Source organism: Staurois parvus, unplaced genomic scaffold (assembly GCF_062004578.1).
Source record: "Staurois parvus isolate SC_StPar_1 unplaced genomic scaffold, SC_StPar_1.0 ptg000086l, whole genome shotgun sequence".
Taxonomy (NCBI): Eukaryota; Metazoa; Chordata; class Amphibia; order Anura; family Ranidae; genus Staurois; species Staurois parvus.
Genome location: NW_028317882.1, coordinates 14587965 through 14611816, shown reverse-complemented (window position 1 = coordinate 14611816; position 23852 = coordinate 14587965). Strand labels below are relative to the sequence as shown.

At 40.8% G+C, this 23852-nt stretch overlaps 1 protein-coding gene across 1 annotated transcript in view; it reads right to left on the bottom strand.

Moving 5' to 3' along the window:
- Window positions 1–3108: 3108 nt before the first annotated feature.
- The window catches only part of LOC149468551 (calcium/calmodulin-dependent protein kinase type IV-like), a 106338-nt gene continuing 85594 nt past the window's right edge, over window positions 3109–23852 (bottom strand). The window contains exons 10-12 of the mRNA XM_089670095.1: window positions 17386–17512; window positions 7607–7759; window positions 3109–4291 (exon numbers count right to left, since the gene is read on the bottom strand). Coding sequence (XP_089526221.1) covers window positions 4064–4291; window positions 7607–7759; window positions 17386–17512 — 508 coding nt within the window. The 3' untranslated portion in view covers window positions 3109–4063. The remainder of the gene's footprint in view (window positions 4292–7606; window positions 7760–17385; window positions 17513–23852) is intronic.

The window sequence follows — 23852 nt, the reverse complement described above, 5'->3', positions numbered from 1 at the left end:
CAAACAAACGCTATCCCCACTCCAGTCTATCCTGAATTCAGCGGCTAGACTCATCCACCTCACCAACCGCTCCACTTCTGCCACGCCCCTCTGCCAATCCCTTCACTGGCTCCCGATTGCCCAGCGCATCAAATTCAAATTACTAACTCTGACCTACAAAGCCACTCACAACGCCGCCCCAAACTACCTAACTGACCTGATACCCAAATACCACCCTACCCGTGTCCTTCGCTCCTCACATGACCTCCTACTCTCTAGCTCCCTGGTCTCCTCATCCCACGCCTGACTGCAGGACGTCCCCCATCCTCTGGAACTCCCTACCCCAATCCATCAGACTGTCACCTACCCTCCTCACCTTCAGGCGCACCCTGAAAACCCCACCCTCACCTAACAACCGATCTCCTCCACTTCTCCCACCACTCCATCCCCCACAGCCACTTCCTCCTGTACCACTTCCCCTCCCTCCTAGATTGTGAGCTTGAAAGAGCAGGGCCCTTGAACCCCTCATGTATTGTACTGTTACTGTTTTGTCTCATGTTCTGTCCCCTTTGCTATTGTACAGAGCTGAGCAAACCCTTTGGCGCTATATAAATACTGTATAATAATAATCATATTGCCAGCACCTATTAATTGATACAGGTGGGTTTAATTACAAATTACAGGAGCATCACAAACATGGAATGCATTTATTTCTTACAATTTTGAGAAAGTGCCAATAATTTTGTCCAGTCCATTTGGGGGGGGGGGGTTGCATGGAATGTGTCTTATTTGGCTTTTTGTTTCTCCACTTTATTGTGTCATACCAATACAAACAAAATAAATAAACATGAGAATGCCTAAACATTTGTAATTGCAATGATGTTCTAGGTGAAGTGGTGCATTATCTGACACAAATGTAGGAGTGCCAATTGTTTTGGCCATGACTGTAATGTTCATTCCATGGTAATCCATATTAGGTTCAAACAAACGCAAGCAACCAGATGTGCAGAAGTGTGCTGATAGATTCAAAGGTAAACAGCATGTTTAGTACTGATATAGCAATATGAATTAGATGCAGTTGCACATAATCCAGACTCCATCAGCCAGTTTGGATGCGAATAACCCATTCATAAACCAGGTACAAACTGAACTGAATTGAAATTGAAAAAAAAGACAAACACCTCCAAAACTGTGGTGGTTTGATCTTTATTACAGATGACACACATGTTAAAGACTTTAATCTATGAGCACACTTTTGCGCACCCAGTTGATTTGCCTTCATTCATTTTAGTAGTTTACATTCTGCTATAATGAACAAATAGAAAAAGTACAATATAAGCCAAATATGTATGGCCTGTAGCAAATGATTCAACTAGTTTTAAATGTTTGTCATATTATTACTGTGGTATGTTGTACAGTATATGATAAAAAGTATTATTTTGGATATGTATTAAAATGTTTATATTGAAAAATGCTGACAGGACATCTCCACTTTGGGACATTATTGTGTCAGATATATTTGATTCTAGGAGGTTAGCTCTATCTTGGCAGGTACAGTCAGGTCCATAAATATTGGGACATCGACACAATTCTAACATTTTTGGCTCTATACACCACCACAATAGATTTGAAATAAAACGAACAAGATTTGTTTTAACTGCAGACTGTCAGGTTTAATTTGAGGGTATTTACATCCAAATCAGGTGAACAATGTAGGAATTACAACAGTTTGCATATGTGCCTCCCACTTGGTAAGGGACCAAAAGTAATGGGACAATTGACTTCTCAGCTGTTCCATGGCCAGGTGTGTGTTATTCCCTCATTATCCCAATTACAATGAGCCGATAAAAGGTCCAGAGTTCATTTCAAGTGTGCTATTTGCATTTGGAATCTGTTGCTGTCAACTCTCAAGATGAGATCCAAAGAGCTGTCACTATCAGTAAAGCAAGCCATCATTAGGCTGAAAAAACAAAACAAACCCATCAGAGATATAGCAAAACATTAGGTGTGGCCAAAACAACTGTTTGGAACATTCTTAAAAAGAAGGAACGCACCGGTGAGCTCTGCAACACCAAAAGACCCGGAAGACCACGGAAACAACTGTGGTGGATGACCGAAGAATTCTTTCCCTGGTGAAGAAAACACCCTTCACAACAGTTGGCCAGATCAAGAACACTCTCCAGGAGGTAGGTGTATGTGTGTTGAAGTCAACAATCAAGAGAAGACTTCACCAGAGTGAATACAGAGGGTTCACCACAAGATGTAAATCATTGGTGAACCTCAAAAACAGGAAGGCCAGATTAGAGTTTGCCAAACAACATCTAAAAAAGCCTTCACAGTTCTGGAACAACATCCTATGGACAGATGAGACCAAGATCAACTTGTACCAGAGTGATGGGAAGAGAAGAGTATGGAGCAGGAAAGGAACTGCTCATGATCCTAAGCATACCACCTCATCAGTGAAGCATGGTGGTGGTAGTGTCATGGCGTGGGCATGTATGGCTGCCAATGGAACTGGTTCTCTTGTATTTATTGATGATGTGACTGCTGACAAAAGCAGCAGGATGAATTCTGAAGTGTTTCGGGCAATATTATCTGCTCATAATCAGCCAAATGCTTCAGAACTCGTTGGACGCCGCTTCACAGTGCAGATGGACAATGACCCAAAGCATACTGCAAAAGCAACCAAAAAGTTTTTTAAGGGAAAGAAGTGGAATGTTATGCAATGGCCAAGTCAATCACCTGACCTGAATCCGATTGAGCATACATTTCACTTGCTGAAGACAAAACTGAAGGGAAAATGCCCCAAGAACAAGCAGGAACTGAAGACAGTTGCAGTAGAGGCCTGACAGAGCATCACCAGGGATGAAACCCAGTGTCTGGTGATGTCTATGCGTTCCAGACTTCAGGCTGTAATTGACTGCAAAGGATTTGCAACCAAGTATTAAAAAGTGAAAGTTTGATTTATGATTATTATTCTGTCCCATTACTTTTGGTCCCTTAACAAGATGTAAATACCCTCAAATTAAAGCTGACAGTCTGCAGTTATGGCACGTCTTGTTTGTTTCATTTCAAATCCATTGTGGTGATGTATAGAGCCAAAAATGTTAGAATTGTGTCGATGTCCCAATATTTTTGGACCTGACTGTATATCAAGTAATACATTTAGCATTATGTGCTTATAGCACATCAAGACTCAGTTATTTTTTGACATTGTAAAATATACTCATATTAAAGCTTGTTTTTCCAGCTCAGATCTATAAAAATGTAATGTTAAACATGAGTATAACAGCATGGTTTTAACACATGGAAATGTGGAACTAATTAAACTAATAATCTAACTATATGAGCACAACAGAGATCAAGCATAAAACCTAAGCTAAAGTTTCCACTTGGACAAGTAACAGCTGGAAATTGATGCACCTTTACTTTCCTATTTTCCTTTGCCCTGTTATCAGCAAGTGCCCATAATGTAAAAGCTATCTGTTGTAGCCACTATAATTATTTAGGAAATAGCACTTCAAAGTATGGTAGGCTTCATTTATAACACTCCACGCTCTTAAAAAAAAGGGCCAGTATATGGTCCTTCAGATTTTAGGAGGGCTGGATTAGGGCCAGTGAGGATAGAAAATGTCCTGGCCCCAGCGTCAGTGAGAATAAACATGGCCTCAGGGTTGATGATCAGTAGGAGGAGGAGTGCCCCATCATTGGTATTAGTGGGAAGAACAGTACACCATCATTGGTTCTAGTGTAAAGAATAGTACACCATAATTGGTGCTGCCCCATTGTTGGTCTCAGTGTGAGGAATAGTACCCCAAGGGCCGGATAAAGGGTAGCAAAGGGCCATATCTGGCCCTCGGGCCGCAGTTTGGAGACCCCTGATTTAGAAGGATAGAACTACTTTGATTTGCTGTAGGTGAGGCTTATCAGCGGCTTTTAATATTTCTTGATGTTTCATTACACAGATTACCAGCACATCATTCACACTTGGTTAATGAACGTCCTTGGTATTTGACTGTTCCTGCATATATCTGTGTCCTAATAATTCATTAGATCAGGAAAAGGTGGCAAAATAATGATGGTGTTAACTCTCAGTTCCCATGACAGTGCTTATAGAATGCTCTTGTTGTACAGGTTCAGGAGATGGTTCCTGTACGATGCTTTGCTGTTCAGTTGTCGAATGGGGTTCTCCTGCATCAGAACCTGAACAATTATATCTTTGTTGAACTTGTGAGCTTTGCAGACATCTTGAGTTCTCAACATGACTGTGGCTTCCTAAGCGGCTTGAAGCTACTACGGCTTTCATGGCTGCCTGAAGAGTATAAAATACCAGAGAAATACAATCATTTTTACACTTTCATTTGAAATGAATAAAAATACACTTGTATAAGAGTAATTTAATTAATAAAACTAAAGTGTTATGTGAATGTTTTATAAGTCCTTCAGACTTTAGGAGGGCTGGATTAAGGCCAGTGAGGATAGAAAATGTCCTGGCCCCAGCATCAGTGAGAATAAACATGGTCTCAGGGAGATGATTGTCTTTGTCATTGTCTTTAGTATAAGACTTCACAACTATGCTATGTGTGGTGATGTATAGTGAATTTACGGGGTGCTAACAAATCTTAACATGCACTGAATGAACAAAAAATAGACAATTCTATTTATGATCTGTATTTTGGTAGACTTTATATTCCTCTCAACTCTGTTTTTTTTAAGCTAAACTCCAGGCTGGAACACAAAAATACTCTTGCTGTGGGTTCCTCCCACACTGTGAGGGGTTAAATGATAGCTCCATTTAGGAGTGATACTACTTACCCTGTTCCCTGTTCTGGAAGGTTCCAGTGTTGCCCTCCTCACCTCAAAGCTTCAGAGGTGAGGTGGTCCCTCAGCATCATCACATACAATGCAGGGCTAGCGACCCTGCATTGTATTTGGGGATGTGAGCTTGCGACCAAAGTCACTGCAGAGAAGGCAGCACTGAACAGGTTGTGTGGATGAAGGGAGCAAACTGGAGTGTGGAGTTAGGTACAGTTGTGTTCAAAATAATAGTAGTGTGTTGAAAAAAGTGAATAAAGCTCAAAATCCTTCTAATAGCTTTTATTTCCATACACACAAATGCATTGGGAACACTACACATTCTATTTCAAATCAAAACATGATGAAAAATATATCAAATTTGTGTTCCTCTAAAACAATTGAAGAAAAGTAAATATTAGACTGTTCAAAAAATAGCAGTGTTTGTATTCTTCTTTACAAACTCAAACATTATATAAACTGAAAAATGTTTGAAGATTTTGCTTTCCTTTGAATCACTTAATTAATATTTAGTTGTATAAGCACTGTTTCTGAGAACTGCTGTACATCTGTGTTGCAAGGAGTCAACCAACTTCTGGCACCTGTGAACAGGTATTCCAGCCCTGGATAATTGGACTACATTCCACAGTTCTTCTGTATTTCTTGGTTTTGCCTCAGAAACTGCATTTTTGATGACACCCCACAAGTTTTCTATTGGATCAAGATTCGGGGATTGGGCTGGCCACTCCATAACAGCAATCTTGTTGGTCTGGAACCAAGATGTTGCACGTTTACTGGTGTGTTTGGGGTTGTTGTCTTGTTGGAACACCCATTTCAAGGGCATTTCCTCTTCAGCATAAGGCAGCATGACCTCTTCAAGTATTCTGATGTATTCAAACTGATCCATGATCCCTGGTATGCGATAAATAGGCCCAACACTGTAGTATGAGAAACATCCCCATATCATGATGCTTGCGCAACCATACTTCACTGTCTTCACAGTGTACTGTGGCTGGAATTCAGTGTTTGGGGGTCGTCTGACAAACTGTCTCCGGCCACTAGACCCAAAAAGAACAATCTTACTTTCATCAGTCCACAAAATGTTGCGCCATTTCTCTTTAGGCCAGTCAATGTGCTCTTTGACAAATTGTAACCTCTTCAGCACATGTCTTTTTTTCAACAGTGGGACTTTGCAGGGGCTTCTTGCAGATAGCTTGGCTTCACATAGGTGTCTTCTAATTGTAACAGTACTCACAGCTAACTATAGACCTTCTTTAATCTTCCTGGAGCTGATTGTTGGCTGAGTCCTTGCCATTTTGGCTATACTTCTATCCATTCGAATGGTAGTTTTTTTCTTTCTTGCACGTGTTTCAGGTTTTGGTTGCCATTTTAAAGCATTTGCGATCATTTTAGCTGAGCAGCCTATTATTTTCTGCACTTCTTTATATGTTTTCCCCTCTCCAATCAACTTTTTAATCAAGGTACGCTGTTCTTCAGAACAATGTCTGGAACGACCCATTTTCCTCAGAATTTCAGAGAGAAATGCACTGTAACCAGCATGTACAACATTTGCTGCCTTCCTTCCTTAAATAAGGGCAGTAATTGACTCCTGTTTTTCAAAGAATGAATAACCTCACTAATAGAACTCCACACTGCTCTTATTTTGAACATGCCCCTTTCAATTAGTGATTCAATTACACAGAATCAGCAGCATGCATGTCATGACTGTTGGGTCTGTTGGATTTCTATTACTGTACTACACCTGCTAGTAAATTATTTGCCATGTAGAAATATCATTTCTACCAAAAACAGTGACTGATCAGGTTAGTGATGTCTGACTGCTAATATTTTGAACACAACTGTATATATTTCTCCTTATTTTGGAAGCCCTAGACATATTGACCCATTTGTTCCAGCTTGGGGTCCATCTTTAAGCAACTAACTACTAAAATGAATGTCAATGTTAAAGCAGGTCTACATAGACGTGTATGTTGCTTAACTTAAAGAAGAACTTTAGATGTGGGGGCTGAATTAAGCTGCTTGTACACTGAGGAAATTTCATCCATTTCCTCATAAACCAGCTGACGTTCGTTTAGTGTGTTGGCCTGATGACCAAATTTCCAATAGATAAAAGTCGTTCATTTGTTCAACTGTCAAAGAAGCCTGCTGCTGTTTAGCTTGGATTGAGGAGTTCTGTTATGGCCACTTTCATTCAGCCTGCAGTGTATGACCCCAGCAGGGTAAAAAAAACTCATGTAACAGAGATGAACAAAAGCAGAAATGGTTGAAATCCAGCCTGTGTGGAAACCATGGCTCCCTTCACAGATACCGTTAAGGCATAAATGTATGTTATTCATAGGATTACCAAATGAAAAATGAAATAAAGAAAAAAAGGAAAAGGCCTAAACAAGAAAAGTGATGCAGCCACCAAAAGTAAGGGTTAGTAACCTACAATATATTCCATTTTTTTGGGGGGGTTTAGATATGCTTTATGGATGCTGTATATTTATTTATTACAGGTACATGTATAGCAATTTACACAGCACTTTACATATATTGTACATTCACATCAGTCCTTAACCCTCAAGGGGCATATAATTTAAGGTCCCTAACTCACATTCATACATACACATACTAGGGCCAATTTAGACAGGAGCCAACTAACCTACTGGCATGTCTTTGGAGTGTGGGAGGAAACCGGAATATCTCGAGGTAACCCACGCAGGCACAGGGAGAATATGCAAATTCTGGCCAGGTAGTGCCGTAGTTGGGATCTGAATTGACACTGTATAAAACATATCTTTTGGCAATCTGTATGTGGAGCACAACTCACCTTAAGCTTGCGCTTTGCATTAAATTCCTGAAGTTTCTTTTGTGTTTGATCCATATGAGAAACCTTAGCAGCTCTTCCTGTTACCCACGGATGTTCTAGGGCCTGAGATACTGTTAGTCTTTTCTGTGGATCCAGCACAATTAGCTTCTTGACCTGCAATTATAGTGTATTTGTGGAGCTTAAAGAACATAATAAATACAGTATATACAGTATTCTGCTACAGTTACTTGCAGAGTTGCTCATCAGTTTGTGTTCTTGCTTTGTCTTCTGTTGCAACTCTTACTGGTGGAAGTTTCATATTGGCATAGAACTTTAGCGTGGGACCTTGGGGTCTAGTTGGGTTCAAAGATTGTGGGTACTACAGTGTTTACAAAAATGCCAAAAATAAAAAAAAATCACTTCATGCAGAATGTGTAGGAAATAAATGCTCATTGACCACTGAGTAAAGACTAAAGAGAAGGTAGTGCCCAGCAGTCAGTGGGATGAGAATGCAGTCCCTACAGCCTTGACCTCTCACAGTTGTCTAGGGTCACCCCCACTTTAGTCTGCAAGAAGAGAAAGGATCAGCATTGCCTGGAGGTGAGATTACTATTATTCGCTACTATACTGCCGAAGACTTTGCAGAAGGGTGTCTCTAACATACAACAGTAATGGCTCTAACAGCGGAGTGTCTGATATCATGTCAATACTTTAACCCAGAAAGTTCTCTACCATGGCAGTATAACTAACAGGGCATTTTTAAGATCATAAACTCTAATGCATGCTGTCTAAAAAGAGAAGTCTCTGTAACATGTTATTAGTCTCAATTCACAAAGCTAACACACCAGGATAAAGATCCTAATTTTCAATAGGAGTTAAAACTCAGTCACATGGCTAAAAAAGGATCCTTCAATCAAGTGCTGCTGTGCTCCAAAGGTGCTTCTCAGAAAAACAGGCAAGCCTCTTACAGAACCAAAACGGATCTCAAGCTATAGATCAACTGAGTGGATATTGTCCATGAAAGGGTTTAAACAAGAAAATACTTCATAGTGCAACCCCAATAAAAACTAATTTTTTATTTAAAACCTAAGTATTGCACAATCCCGGTGGATGCCATTTTTGGGGAACTGCGTTGGGCGGAGTCTTTCTGTGACGTCACCATGCACAAGCCGATGGACTGACACCCCGGCCGAATAGTCAAATGCTTTTCCATTGCTTTCTAGCTGCTAGCCGCTCATTTGATCTCTATAGTTTGAGATCAATTTGGTTCGGTAAGAGGCTTGCCTGTTTTTCTGAGGAGCACCTTTTGAGCACAGCAGCACTTGATTGGAAGATTAATTTGGCACAGCACTTTTTCCTGACATTCGATTTGGAGACTTATTTACATGCATTTATTTTGCACTGCATTGCACTGTATATGAAATATCATTTGGTGTTATATGTATTTTAGTTTGCGTAATTTTGTACTTCTTATGGACTAATTATCATTTGGGCGTAAATGAATTTTAGTTTTCACATACCGTATATACTCGAGTATAAGCCGAGTTTTTCAGCACATTTTTTGTGCTGAAAAACGGCCCCCTCGGCTTATACTCGAGTCAACGTCTGCAGATGTCTAGCAGGGGGACAGAACAGAAGGGAAACTATGTACAGGGGTGGGCAGGGGGCTGCTGTCTCTTACCTGGCTCCGGCCCCACGACGATCCGGTCCAGGAAGCGCGGCTGCTCCTTCATTCGGTTCGTCCACTGGATGTTCGCGCGGCTGCTCGGCTCCGCCTTCTCACCGGTGATTGGCCGCCAGAACTGTAGCTCAGGAAAGGCACACAGGCGGCCAATCACCGGCGAGGAGGCGGAGCTGAGCGGCCCCGCGAAAATCGAGTGAAGGAGATGCAGGTAAGTGTGCCGTGCTTAGGTGCTGCTGCAACCACATATGCTGGCTGCAGCAGCACCATACTGGAACAGGGGTCAGCAAGTGTCAGTGGGAGGAATAGTGCCCCATCATTGGTATCACTGATACCAATGATGGGGCATTATTCCTCCCACTGACACCAACGATGGGGCACTTTTCCTCCCCCCCACTGACACCAACGATTGGGCACTATTCCCCCCCCCCCACTAACACCAACGATGGGGCACTATTCCTCCACCCCCCCACTGACACCAATGATGGGATACTATTCCTCCCACTGACACCAATGTTGGGACACTATTCCTCCCACTGACACCAATGATGGGACACTATTCCTCCCACTGACACCAAAGATGGGGCACTATTCCACTGACACCAATAATGGGGTGCCTCATTTCCCACCCTCGGCTTATACTCGAGTCAATAGTTTTTCCCAGTTTTTTGTGGTAAAATTAGGTACCTCGGCTTATATTCGGGTCGGCTTATACTCGAGTATATACGGTATTCATTTATTTATTAATCACATTTAAAGTGGACGGCGCACTTTTCTAATGTGTTGAAATGATATATTCTAGTATTCAGGAAGGTAGTAGCAGCAGTTCACTTTTTTACTTTTTCAATATATACATTATTGGGCTAAGCACAGAGATCTTTTTTTATACATAAAAAAGGATCCTTACCTACAGTATATGTAAAACTTTGTGAATTGAACCTAATAATATCTCTGACAGTGCCATCTCTTAAACAGCAGTTGCGTACCTGTCCTTTTAACTGCACAGCAGCTCTCAAATGCACATATAATGGTTCATATTTCTTTTTCTGCCAAGCAGTGGACATATGACTTGTCACAATCGCTATTAAAACCATGTCCTTGACACTTGTGTAATACATTGAACCCGATTTTGCATAAGTTCACGTAGAAAGCAATACATGTGGTTTTGCCGATGAAAATACATGTCAAATACATGTATTTGTTAATTACATGGACTATTTGCACTGCCATGCAAAACCTCAGAAGAATCCAAATTAAATAAATATGTCCAGGCAGCTAATACAAATGAGGTTGGCAGGTGGCCTAAGGTGACCAAATTGCTGTGGAACGAAACAGGAGACTAGATGGTGCACCAGATGTCTTGAAAGCAGCAGAAGCAAGAAGAAAGTGTTTCCTCAAGGCTGAAGGCTCAAGGCACTGACCTAAATCAGTGTTTAAGTCCTCAGAGACTGGGTCGCACCAGAGGCTTAGCCAGGGCCTAGACCTAGAAAGTGGTATGCGGTTAATTAACACAGTACACAAGGGTCGCCAAACTGAAACAATGCAGAGCCCAGTGCTGAAAGGTTGCATCTTTCAGTTCTGCAGGGTCCAGATACAGCTTTTAAATGCAATTCACTTGAGGCTGGATGCATGAGTCTCTAGAGACTGGGTCAAACCAAAGTTAAAATGTTTTTCAGCACACCAGGGGAAAAGGTGTCCAACATTCTAAGACACTAGCAAAATACTTAGGCCCCATTCACACCCAAAACAGCATTTTGTAACGTGAAGCTCGAGGCTCCAAAACACTCAGGGAGAAAAAAAAATCAATATTACAGTATGGAGATGGTACACATCTCCACACCAAGTCGCCTGAAGCAGAACGCCTAAAGCTCAAAAAAAAGTTTTTGTAGCTACTTTTGTAGCTGCATTCGGGCAGATTGATGCGTTTTTGGCATGTTTTTATTCCCATAGAAATACATGGAAATGTGCAAATCACACATTTTGTCACACGTTTTTCTGGCATGCCAAAACATGGCAACAACTGATGTCACAGATTACATTTTCCTCTACTGACTAATACAAAAACACCAGAACTCAAAAAGCCTAAAAATGCCTAAGCAAGTCTCACACAAACGTTAGCAAACATGCATAAAAACATGTAAAAAAATGCACAAATGCACAAAAACGCTATGCTCAGGTGTGAATGGGGCCTAAGGCATGGTGGTTGGAAGCAGGGTTATATGGGAGTTGGCTTAACGTTCTTTGTTTGCCAATATCCAAACCTCTTGTAGGAAGCAGTAGAACCCAAAAAGTACTATTATATTTCTGCATGCCTCAATGGATGATAAAGATATTGGCTTTAATGCACATAAACATGCTAATTAACTGGAGTGAAGGATCACTTTTAAAGGGTCATAACACGTTTTTGCAGACTGAAGACTAGATAACTAAAGTTCTTAACATAATCCTTATCCAACACCAGCTTTCCTTGATAATTTAAGCTTCCTCTCATAGTCTAAAAGATTACTAGTATCTTCTATTGTGCACATGACCAGACATATCTATGTGTGTCAAAATGTGAACAGTACAAATGGGACTGCAACAGCATTATATATATCTGTAACTTAATCAGTTATTTAATTTTGTATGAACTTGTATATATATGCACAGTGGTCATGTACTCACATGATGACCATATAAATCAACCGTATATACCGTCTCTCATAATATAATCAGATATGGTTTTCATTTAAGGACAAATATAAAATCAAAACTTAAAAACACTTAAAAGAAATGAAAATAACCACTGCTTTATTTGTTGCTTTCTCTCCTCTTGCTTCAAGCTGGAAGGGGAGTGCTTCTCTGGGCACTGAGATCAGGGGATTTTAAGACCAAAGTATACTTCATGTAGAAATAAAAAACCTGCTAGAGTGGCTGATGTTTTTAGGGCTTATTTATATCAGTGGTAACGATTGTTGCCCCCCATGAAAAGCCATCTGTGGTGAGTCGCTTTCCAGGGAGTGGTTGAGAAGCAACTGGGAGGGAATATGCTCCTACATGTTGTTGCCCAGAAAAGTGCACATCAGTGTGCATTTTCATTGCATGCAGGTACAGGGTGGTTGCTGGGTGATGGGGGTACATTTTTTTTAAGCAAAGCTTTGTGGCATTTGTACAACCCCCTCTGGATGCTGTGTTAGTTTTAGATGGACAGTTAGGGGGTAGATTTATATGGTTTTTGTAAGCAGGCATAGGTGATGTGCATATACGTGTTATATATGTTCACGGTAGAATTGGATCTGATAGGTTGCTGTGTAAAACACTTAGTGTTTAAAGGTGCAGTATTTACCTTTAAATACTATTTAAACTAGGATTGAGGGGGAGGGAGAATTAGACTATAATGGGGCAGACAGGTCAGACTGGGGCCAGTCCCTATTGGTGGGTGGAATAGGGAAAGATGGGGGGAGGGCTATGGCAGCTGATAAGAAGGTTCCCATGTTACAAACAACCATTGGAAATGGAACTAAAATAAAAAATGTGCAAAATATGTTTGTGGCAATGAATGAAAGTGTTTGTTCACTAATGCCAGAAGTCTGCCAAATAAAACAGATGAGTTGGAAGCTTTGGTGCACGAAGAGAACTAGAATTTAATTGGTATTGCTGAATCTTGGCTTCATTCCTCACATGACTGAACTATTAATATTCCTGGCTATGTTCTCTTTAGAGAAAGGGAAAAGGAAAGGTGGTGGTATCTGTCTCTATGTGAGAAGTTATCTCAGAGCAAATGTAAAAGAGGACCTAGTTGATGGAGAGTGTAATGAGGCTAAAGCATTATGGGTGGAACTGCACATAGATGTGCGCACTACAAAGGTAATCATTGGAAATTGTTAAAGGCCACCCAGTGTTAATGAGGAGGTGAAGACGCAGCTCCTTGCACAGATAGAAAGGGCTGGGACAGTGATAATAATGGGGGATTTTAACTACCCTGAAATTGACTGGAGTAATGGCACTGAAGAAACACTTAACATTTATAAACCTAATACATTACAATTTTATGATACAGTTCATAGAGGCCCCAACTAAGAATGATGCGCTGCCAGATCTGGTAATCTCAAACCATGCAGAGCTTATTACAAATGTCCATATAAAAAAACATCTGGGTAACAGTGACCATAACATGATTTCAGCTGTAAACAACAAGCACATACTGGAAATCTAAAATCAACTTTAAGAGAATACATTTTTCCAAGGATGAGGGCTGCTTTCCTTGACTGGGAGAGAATATTGGCATTGATGAACACAAAACAAAAATGGGAATTCTTCAAAAAGTTCATATGTGAACACACTGCAAAATATTTTCCCATGGGCAATAAAGTTTAAAAGGCTAAAAATAAAACCTACGTGGCTCACAGCCAAAGTAAAAAAAAAAAGCTATAAATAATAATAAAAGAGCTTTTAAAAAATATAAAAATGAAGGAATACTATCATCAGTTAATTGTTACAAGGAATACAACAGAATATGTAAAAAGGAAATCAGGGCTGCAAGATTGAAAATGAGCTACAGATTACAAAAGAAAGTAGAATAAAAATTTTCAAATATATTAATATTATATATATTAGTAAAAAGATCAGGTCTGAACATGTAGGCCCTTTACAAAATAATCTAGAGTGGGTGACTGGGGACAAAAAGAAGGCAAATGTATTAAATACCTTCTTCAGCCCTGTGTAAACAATGGAGCATGAGGAAGCTGTTGTCCATAATGGGCATGGTATTGACACAGCTCCAAATGATCAACAATGGCTCAAAATGTATATGGTCCAAAAATATTTAGACAGAATATAACACCTGGACCAGATGGCATACACCCACGGGACCTAAAAGTATCGAGCTCTGTAATTTCAAAGCCATTGTTTATAATTCCTAGGGACTCTTTAATGACTGGCATAGTACCACTGGAATAGGGTAAGGCCGATGTGGTGCCTATATTTAAAAAGGGATCAAAGTTTTTACCAAGTAACTACAGACCTGTTAGTTTAACTTCTATAATTGGGAGGATACTGGAAAGTTTATTTAAAGACCACATATATGAGTTCTTTCTGGAAAAAAATATTTTAAACAACAGACAGCATGGATTCATGAAAGACAGAAGTTGTCAAACAAATCTGATTTCTTTTTATGAGGAGTTAAGCAAAACCTTAGACAAAGGAATGGCAGTGGAAGTGGTATACTTGGATTTTGCAAAATTTTTTGACACAGTTCCCCACACACGGCTAATGTGTAAGGTAAACTCTACAGGCTTGAAAAAAATCGGTATGTAAATGCGTAGAAAACTGGCTAAAAGACCGTGTTCAGAGATTAGTGGTTGATGATTCATACTCTGAATGGTCTAGGGTTGTTAGTTGTTTACCCCAAGGTTCAGTGTTGGGACCATTTCTTTATAATATATTTATAAATGATATAGGGTCTGAGATTAAAAATCCCATTTCAGTCTTTGCAGATGACACCAAGCTGTGCAGTGGAATAATGTCCTTACAAGATGTCTCCAACTTGCAAGCCGACCTCAATGAGCTGATTAATTGTGGCAAATGAGGTTTAATGTTGATAAATGCAAAATTATGCACATGATGGCTAAGAATATGCATGCATCATACATAATAGGGGGGAGTCCAAATGGGAGAATCAATAGTGGACAAGGATCTGGGAGTTCTGGTTGATCACAAGCTTAATAATAGCATTCTGCAATGCCAAGCTGTGGTTTCCAAAGTGAGCAAAATTATTTCTTGTATTAAGAGAGGTATAGACTCCAGAGAGAGAGATATCATATTACCCCTGTACAAATATTTAGTAATACCTCATCTGGAATATGCAGTTCAGTTTTGGGCATCAATCAAAGCTCCGCTATGAGGAAAGATTAGAGCAACTGAATTTATTCTCTCTTGAGAAGAGGAGAATAAGGGGGGAAATTATCAACATCTATAAATACTTAGGTGGTCCATATAGTGAACTTGGTGTAGAGTTATTCACTGTAAGGTCATCACAAGGGACAAGGGGGAACTCTTTACTTCTGGAGGAAAAGAGAATTAATCTCCAAATACGGAAAGGTTTCTTTAAATTAAGGGCTGTGAAAATGTGGAATAGACTCTCTCAAGCTCTGCTTCTGGCCAACTTAGTGGATTCCTTTAAATAAAGGCTTGGATTCTTTCCTAAATGCACATAATATAACTGGATGCTAATATTTATAGGTAAAGCTGATCCAGGGAATATCCGATTGTCTCTTGGTGGACCAGGAAAGAATGTTTTCCCCTGCTGGAGCAAATTGGACCATGCTTTGCTGGGGTTTTTTTTTCCTTTCTCTGGATCAACTGTGGGTATAGGATTGTGTATATAAAACGGAATAATTTTTTTTTCCTTTTTATTGGTTGAACTAGATTTTTTCAACCAGACTAACTATGTATGGCCAAAGCTATTTTAGCTATACTTCTATAGATAACAGGAGTGCACATCCTTCTGCACTCCTGTGACCCATTTTAGCCTACAGTGGGCTAAAACTCACTGTCAGCTAATGTCACTCAACCAGTGCAGGCTCTGGAGTGGTCTCAACTTTAAAGTTAGGATCCACCCAGATGCTTGAACTGGCAGCAGGCTCAGCCTCTCAACGAGCCACTGCCTCCACAGCCTGGCACTTCAGTGAATGGACGGAGAGAGCAGAGAGCCGGTGACTAACAGTCAGCAGCTCTCTGTCCGCTGAAGACTGAGGACTGAGCAATCAGCGGTCTTTGATCGCGCAGTTCTCAGTGCAGAACTGGTGGGGGACAGCTGCAGCTGGGATCAGTGCTGCAGCCATCTAGGTGAGTATGATTTTTTTTTCTATTCCCAAACATCTCTGTTAAAGTGGACCTAGTACTAAAAAGTAGACCACCCCTGTTCCAAAACACTGCAGTTACATATAAGGAAAAATCCTCTGTGGCTATCTAGGTGGGGGTGACCATTCTTCCAGCAAGTTTTTAAAATTCTGAGCACCCAAAATCTCACAAGACAATGCTCATGCACTGTTCTGGAGTGCCACCTTGCAAGATTTGGGCTACTCTTGTCTGGCATGGTGACATTGACTCCTGCAGTATAAAAACAGGGAGTAAGGTATGTATATGTACTAACTATTGCAGCATTTATACCTGGGGGGGGAAGGAATTTTGGTAAATAAGGAGATAATGCTTGTAGTTCAAATCCGCTTTAGATAAATTATAAATTAATCCTTTTTTTGTTTTATTAGTTCTTTTACTGCTTGTTTAGCATATGAAAATACTTTAATGTGCATAGTCTGGGCCAGGGGCGGACTGACCATTTGGAAACTCGGGCACTGCCCGAGGGCCTGGAGTCAGTAGGGGGCCCCATGAGATGCCCCTGGTACCTTTTTCATAGACTTTTTTGAGTTTGGGCAAAGACACAGGGGCCCCATGATCCCCTATTGCCCAGGGGCCCCATGAGTTGTCAGTCCGCCCCTGATACAAACTGCAGCTTGTTAGATTTAAAGTACTGTTCTGTGCCAGACACAGCAATACTTCAGCCTCCTTCAGACTTTTCTTACAAAAGGGCCCCATGATCCCCTATTTCCCGGGGGCCCCATGAGTTGTCAGTCTGCCCCTGGTCTGGGCACAATGCGCTATCATAAAAAAATGCAAACAATGTGTTAAATGAAGCAACCAAGAGAAACCTCACAAATTCCAGTTTAGATATATGCTTTCTGATTGATTATTGTGAGTTTCTCTCACATTATTGCTCTTTATCAGGGACTACTGATGAATCCAACATACCTGGCTTTCGTGTGAGGTGGTTTTGCCAGACTGGCCTTGGTTACGTTCAGGTCATCCCTAATCTGTAGCAAAGCAATCAATGAGAAACCAAATTTTTGCACTGAAATTTGTGAGGTTTCTATTAGTTACTTTACTTAGCAAATCATTATTATTGGGGTGTTCGGCTCATCACTGCTCTTTACCATATTGAATAAACTCCAATGTATGTACAGCCCCAACTGTAAGTTGTTGTATAAGTTGGTGTGTCTGTTCAACAGTTTAAGCTAAATAATTAGACTGCTATAAGATATGAGAACTATGAAATAAGCTCATTTCATAAAGCATTTCTTACCAGGTCTTTGGCATTTAAAGAGATTTCATCCCACCAGGGAGAAACAAATTCAAAGTCACAAGTAAGGATCCTGCTGTACATGTACTGATCACCCCGTGGGTCAAAAAATGGTTCAAAGCCACATAACCTAGAGAGAAAAGATACAATTTATAGTGTCAGTGTGAATTTGAAACACAAAGATTGCCAAAGTGGATGCTTCTCTGTTCCAAGCTGGCTACACATTATATAATTTTGTACAAGGAGAGGTCTATCTCAAAGTAAATGTCATTTTGGCAAAAAAAAAAAAAGAAGAGGTCACTTGACTAGCTGCTCCCATTGTTAGTTTAATTATTTCAACTCATTCATCATACTTTATAGACCAGTGGTTCTCAACCTTAATGAGAACAGATGTGCTAAATTCTTCTAAAATCTTCCATGCCTCAACATTAAAAAACAACATTAAAAAAAAACCTCATATGCTCTTCAAAAAAAAGTATGCGAATGCAAAACATGTATTTAAAGAATATGTAAACCCAACTTTCTATACTCCTGATATGTGCCTGTTATACCATGTACTTGTATTAAAAAGTATCCTGTTCTCTTTGTATTGCTTCCTTAGTGTGAATACCTGGTGTTCCTGCCAGTTCCTTTCCTCTCCTATTAAAACCTGACTACAGACACAGACATGGTCTCTAGCTGTGCTGGGAACTCAGTCTACTCTTCTCCAATGATCAGACTTGCCCTGACCCTTCCCCCCACACAGCCTTGCACTGGGAAGATCGGTGTACTGCTGTTCCTCTTCCCCCAGCTCTTATGCAGCTGACAACAGATGGTATGTGATCACTTAGAAAAAAGGGAAAAAGGTGAATATAACGTTTTTTTAAATCTATACACAAATGTTTGTCTTTCAATTCTATTTTAAACTGAATGGGTTGTTTTAGGTGAGGTTTTACAATCACTTTAATATAAAAAAGGGAGTAATCAATAAAAATATAAGTTACTGTAAATTAAATAGTCTCAATGGCAACGTTGAATAGTGGGAGAATAGTCCCCCAAATCATTGGTGTCAGAAGGATAGTTGCCCCGTGACGATCGCGGCGTCAGAGCCCCAGCCCTTCTCACCAACTCGTGACCAAAAGACTAGCCAATCTAAAACCGCGCTGTCATGTGGGTAACAATGCCACGCTCAGCTGCACCCTGCACAAAGATTTTCCAGCTAATGGACCACAACCTATGTGCCGCAGCCTGAGAGCAATTGTTACTGGGTCAGGTTAATTACGCAATTAACCCTTCACACTGCCACAACCACCTTTTTGTACAAAGTAGGAGGAAACTCGCAAATATTAGCAATAACACTATGATGTTTGTATAATTGTCTGTATACCACTGTCACCGCAGTGCTCTTCAGAGACAGGGATTCTTAATTTGCATTAAAGAGCTTTCGAAACAGTTCAACACTTTTCAGATAATAGGATTTATTACTAAAAAAGTCAAAAGAGTGCAATAAAAATATTTACAGAAAAGATGTAGCCAATATATATATATAAATACAGAGAGCAATAACACAGCAAAGAAATAACAGAAAGAAGTTTTAGAGAGGTAGAGTACTTGCCAAAAGTCCTGGGTTAAGCAGATTAATTTTCAGAGCAAAAGGGGTGTTATTTCCCAAGTCGGTTCCGATATTAAAAGGGAGATTTCTTCAACTTCAACTCAACCACTCCCAGCATAACAGCCTTTTTCTAGGAACTCAGAAGGGTGTCTCCTTAAAGCAGAGAACCAATCGCCTCATTTGGGGAGGGGTGTTTAGGCGGAGACCCAAGCTAGAACCAAAATCCCTCCCAGTTTATATCATGAGTAGCAGCCTAGCCACTAGTAGATTAATAAGCAGAATCATCTGCTGAACGTCTAGATGTTAAATATGACATACCTGCTTGGGACGGTTAAGGAGATATCGTTTTCTGCTCTCCTGTAGATTTCAGCTAGGGGGTGTAAGATATCAGACGACTCACATTAAACCGAGCTATCCGAATATATGCTTGGTTTAATGCAATTATTTCCCATCACTAGATATAAAATTATATGGAAAAGTGGGTTTTAAATGTGTTGTCTGTTTTATGGCTAGCTGGAATGTCTTTGAAGCCCAGTGAAGGACTGGTTTATGGTTTTACGATTCTCTCAGATTGAGAAGCTAACAGACACCCGGGCACCAGCTAATTTGGGATTTATAACCATGAAGCTGTCCCGCTGTGCCTGATTGCCTGTGTACTTCTGAACCCAAACACAGGGACCACGTGTCACTCAACAGGGAGGGAGGGGGGATTGGAGGGAGAGAGATACACGATGGAGGATCCTTAGCAAGATGGATGACCGCGTCCATCTCTGTGTGCACAATTGCTACACCCCCCAATGGAAGAATAGCCTCCTACAATGTACAGCCTACACACTTTCCTCAATTCACTTTAAAGATGTTTCTATGACTGCTGGCCTAGAGATGGCTTATGATGGTTATGCACAGCCTGATCCTGTGTGTTTACAGTATAAACATTTCTAAAAAAATTATACTGTACCTGCAACACAGCCCCAGGACAACCACCTCTTACACTACACCACCATTAACTACAAATCATTCATTCACTCCTTCTGTTCACAATAGCCACACTAAGAACTACAGTCAAGCTAGCCAATCAGCAACACTGGACAGTAAAATGGGAAATCTGGGCTCTTCCCTCAGCATATGTCTCAGGAACCACCATACTAACCTCCAGCACTGGTGTCAGTACTTGTAATATTATCCCCAAGCAAAGGTGTCAGTAACTTCAATACTAAACCCCAGCATTGATGTCAGTGGCAGTACTCTTAACCCCTACCTCTTTCACTGCCGGCCATTTTGAGTGTTTTATCTACCCCCCCTTCTCACTCACCTTGCATCGCTGGTTAGTTGAAGTGCTGTTAACACCCCCCACCACCACCACCAACCTCGCATTGCTGTTGGTCAGTGTTTTAAGTCCAGTCCTTCCAAACACACCTGGAATGCTGATGAGTGCCTTAACCTCTATTGGTCAGTGCTTTTACCCCCCTCCCCTTCTTTGCATTGCTGTTAACCCCCTGGCCCCTCTATTACCTTCAGTGCCCCCTATTGCTGGTCAGTGCTGGTCTCCTCCTTGAATCTCCTCCTTGAATCACACAGGTGCTGGGATGCTGATTAATGGCACAAATACAGACTGAGTAAGCCCTGGTTCAAATAAATGCGGCTGTGCGGGCCGTGTTTTGCGCGGGCACGAGAGCCCATTCATTTGAATGGACTCCCGTGTCCCGTGACACGCGACACGCAGGGAAGAAGTCCCTGCACTTCTTCTGAAAATGCAGCCCGCACGAGAACCTCGGTTCCCAGTACGGTTGCATTTTCCAGTGCGGGCGGCGTGCCATTAGAACTCCGTGCAGGTGGTGCGGCTGCACAGACTTTTGTGCGGATCCGCAGCGGCGGCACCTGCACAGATGTGAACCAAGCCTAACAGAGGAACGTTGGAGTCAGGAACATAGGGAAAACACAGGAATCACAGAAGATCACTGGAGAAATATTCAAGAAGTCGCCAGAAAATACTGGGGGCTCTGCATATAGCAAAATGGGATGCAGAGAAGAGCTGGGACAAGAGAGCAGAAGAGGCGAGTGTGACAATGCCTCACTGGCTAGAGACTCTTAGCCCAAGAATCTCACTGGCTGGTGGGTTTTCTAGATCTGCCTTTTTAACCAGGGTGTCCAGGCATTTTGGGGTGCCTTCAGATTTCTTCAGAGGCGCCTTGGCAAAATGTCTGAAAATTGCCCAAAAATTGTATATCAGCCAGCAGGTGGATCAAGCCTGCCTTTCAATTACATAAAGCCACAGGTTATCATGGCGCACCATTACAACCTTCTAGCCACCGGCATCCTAACAACCAATAAGGTTGATTCTGGTGCCTGCACAGCATCCTTGTTTTCCCCTCTCCATCACCACTGGGGTTAAATTAGGAGAAGAGAAACATTGGAATACTAGTCAGTACCAGTGTGCAAAGTTGTATTTGCTTTGAAAGAAAAAAATCACTTCTAATGTTGGGTGTCCTACAGTTGCAAGAAAAAGTATGTGAACCCCTTGGGATTACGTGGAGTTTTGCATGAATTGGGCATAAAATGTGCTCTGAACGTCATCTAAGTCACAACAATAGAAGAACACAGTCTGCTGAACATAATACTACACAAACATTAGATGTTGCCATGGTTTATTGCACATAACATGTAAACATTCACAGTGCAGGGAGGAAAAAGTATGTGAGGCCCTAGCTTAATGACTTCTCCCAGAGCTAATTGGAGCCAGGAGTGAGCCAACCTTGACTCCAATCAGTGTGATGATATTGGATGTGTTGCTGACAGCTGTCCTGCCCTTAAAAAACACACACCTGTTTTGGGTTTACTGGTTTCAAGAAGCACTGTCTGATGTGAACCATGCCTCGCAGAAAAGAGCTCTCAGAAGACCTACGATCAAGAATTGTTGACTTGCATGAAGCTGGAAAGGGTTACAAAAGTATCTCCAAAAGTCTTGATGTTCATGTGTCCACGGTAAGACAGACTGTCTACAAATGCAGAAAGTTTAGCACTGTTGCTACTCTCCCTAGGCGTGGTCGTCCTGTAAAAATGACTGCAAGAGCACAGCGCAGAATGCTGCATGAGGTAAAGAAGAATCCCAGAGTGTCAGCTAAAGAGCTACAGAAATCTCTGGCACATGCTAACATTTTTGTTGACACATCTACAATAAGGAAAACATTAAACAAGAATGGAGTACATGGGAGGACACCACGGAGGAAGCCATTGCTGTCCAAAAAGAATATTGCAGCACGTTTGAAGTTTGCAAAAGAGCACCTGGATGTTCCACAGCACTACTGGCAAAATATACTGTGGACAGATGAAACCAAGATTGAGTTGTTTGGGAAGAACACACAACACTATGTGTGGAGAAAAAAAGGCACAGCACACCAACATCAAAACCTCATCCCCACTGTAAAACATGGCGGAGGGAGCATCTTGGTTTGGGGCTGCTTTGCTGCCTCAGGGCCTGGACGGATTGTTGTCATTGATGGGAAAATGAATTCCAGAGTTTATCAAGACATTTTGCAGGAAAACGTACGACCATCTTTCCGCCAACTGAAGCTCCGCAGAGGATGGGTGATGCAACAGGACAATGACCCAAAGCATACAAGTAATTCAACAAAACAATGGCTGCAACAGCACAGAATACGCCTTCTGGAGTGGCCCAGTCAGAGTCCTGACCTCAACCCGATTGAAATGCTGTGGCATGACCTTAAGAGAGCGATTCACACCAGACATCCCAAGAATATTGCTACACTGAAACAGTTTTGTGAAGAAGAGTGGTCCAAAATGACTCCAGATCGTTGTGCAGGTCTGATCTGCAACTACAGGAAACGTTTGGTTGAGGTTGTTGCTACCAAAGGAGGGTCAACCAGTTATTAAGTCCAAAGGTTCACATACTTTTTCCTCCCTGCACTGTGAATGTTTACATGTTATGTGCAATTAAATCATGGCAACATCTAATGTTTGTGTAGTATTATGTTCAGCAGACTGTGTTCTTCTATTGTTGTGACTTAGATGACGTTCAGAGCACATTTTATGCCCAATTCATGCAAAACTCCACGTAATCCCAAGGGGTTCACATACTTTTTCTTGCAACTGTATATGTGTGGATGTGGCTGTGTTATATAAAACTATTAGTTTACTTTTTACATTTTAGAATGGGATCCCTAGAGATTGTGCAGAATTTCAAAAGATGCCTTGACTGAAAACACCATTTTATTCGACTAGAACATGACTGAAACTAAAGCCATTCAGATGACTAAAATACATCTAAAACTAAAATGGTATTTTAGTCACAAGACTAAAATATGACTAAAACTAAAATGGAATTTTAGTCAAACGACTGACAGACTAAATTGAAATGTTATGTCAAAATTAACACTGCACTACCACATAAGAATAAATAGGGGGCATCTACTAAGCTGCTGCAAAAAAATATTAAGAAAAAGGCTTATCTTTTTTTCCCCTATTTCATGTTGGTAAAATATTCAGGTAATATGTGCAATAGCATTACAGCCAATAGAGTTTACAGTTGTTTTTTTTATATTTTAAAGTTTCACTTCTGTTTGTCAAAAAGCAATATTTTTGTTTGTTTTTGAAACTTGGTTTTATTTATAAAGACATTATATAAAGCAATGGCTAAGGCTCCATGCACATTAGAGTTTTTATAAGCTCAAAAATCGCTGGATAAAAAACTTTGTTGATATAATTTTTTAGTAGCATTTTAGTAGCGTTTAGGAGCGCTAGCACTTTATTAGTGTTTTTAATGTACATGTAGAGGAAAAAAGCTAGAAAAAAGCTGTTAGTAGCATTTTAGTAGTATTTAGGAGCGTTTCATATTTTTGGCAAAACTCTCCAAAAAACCTTT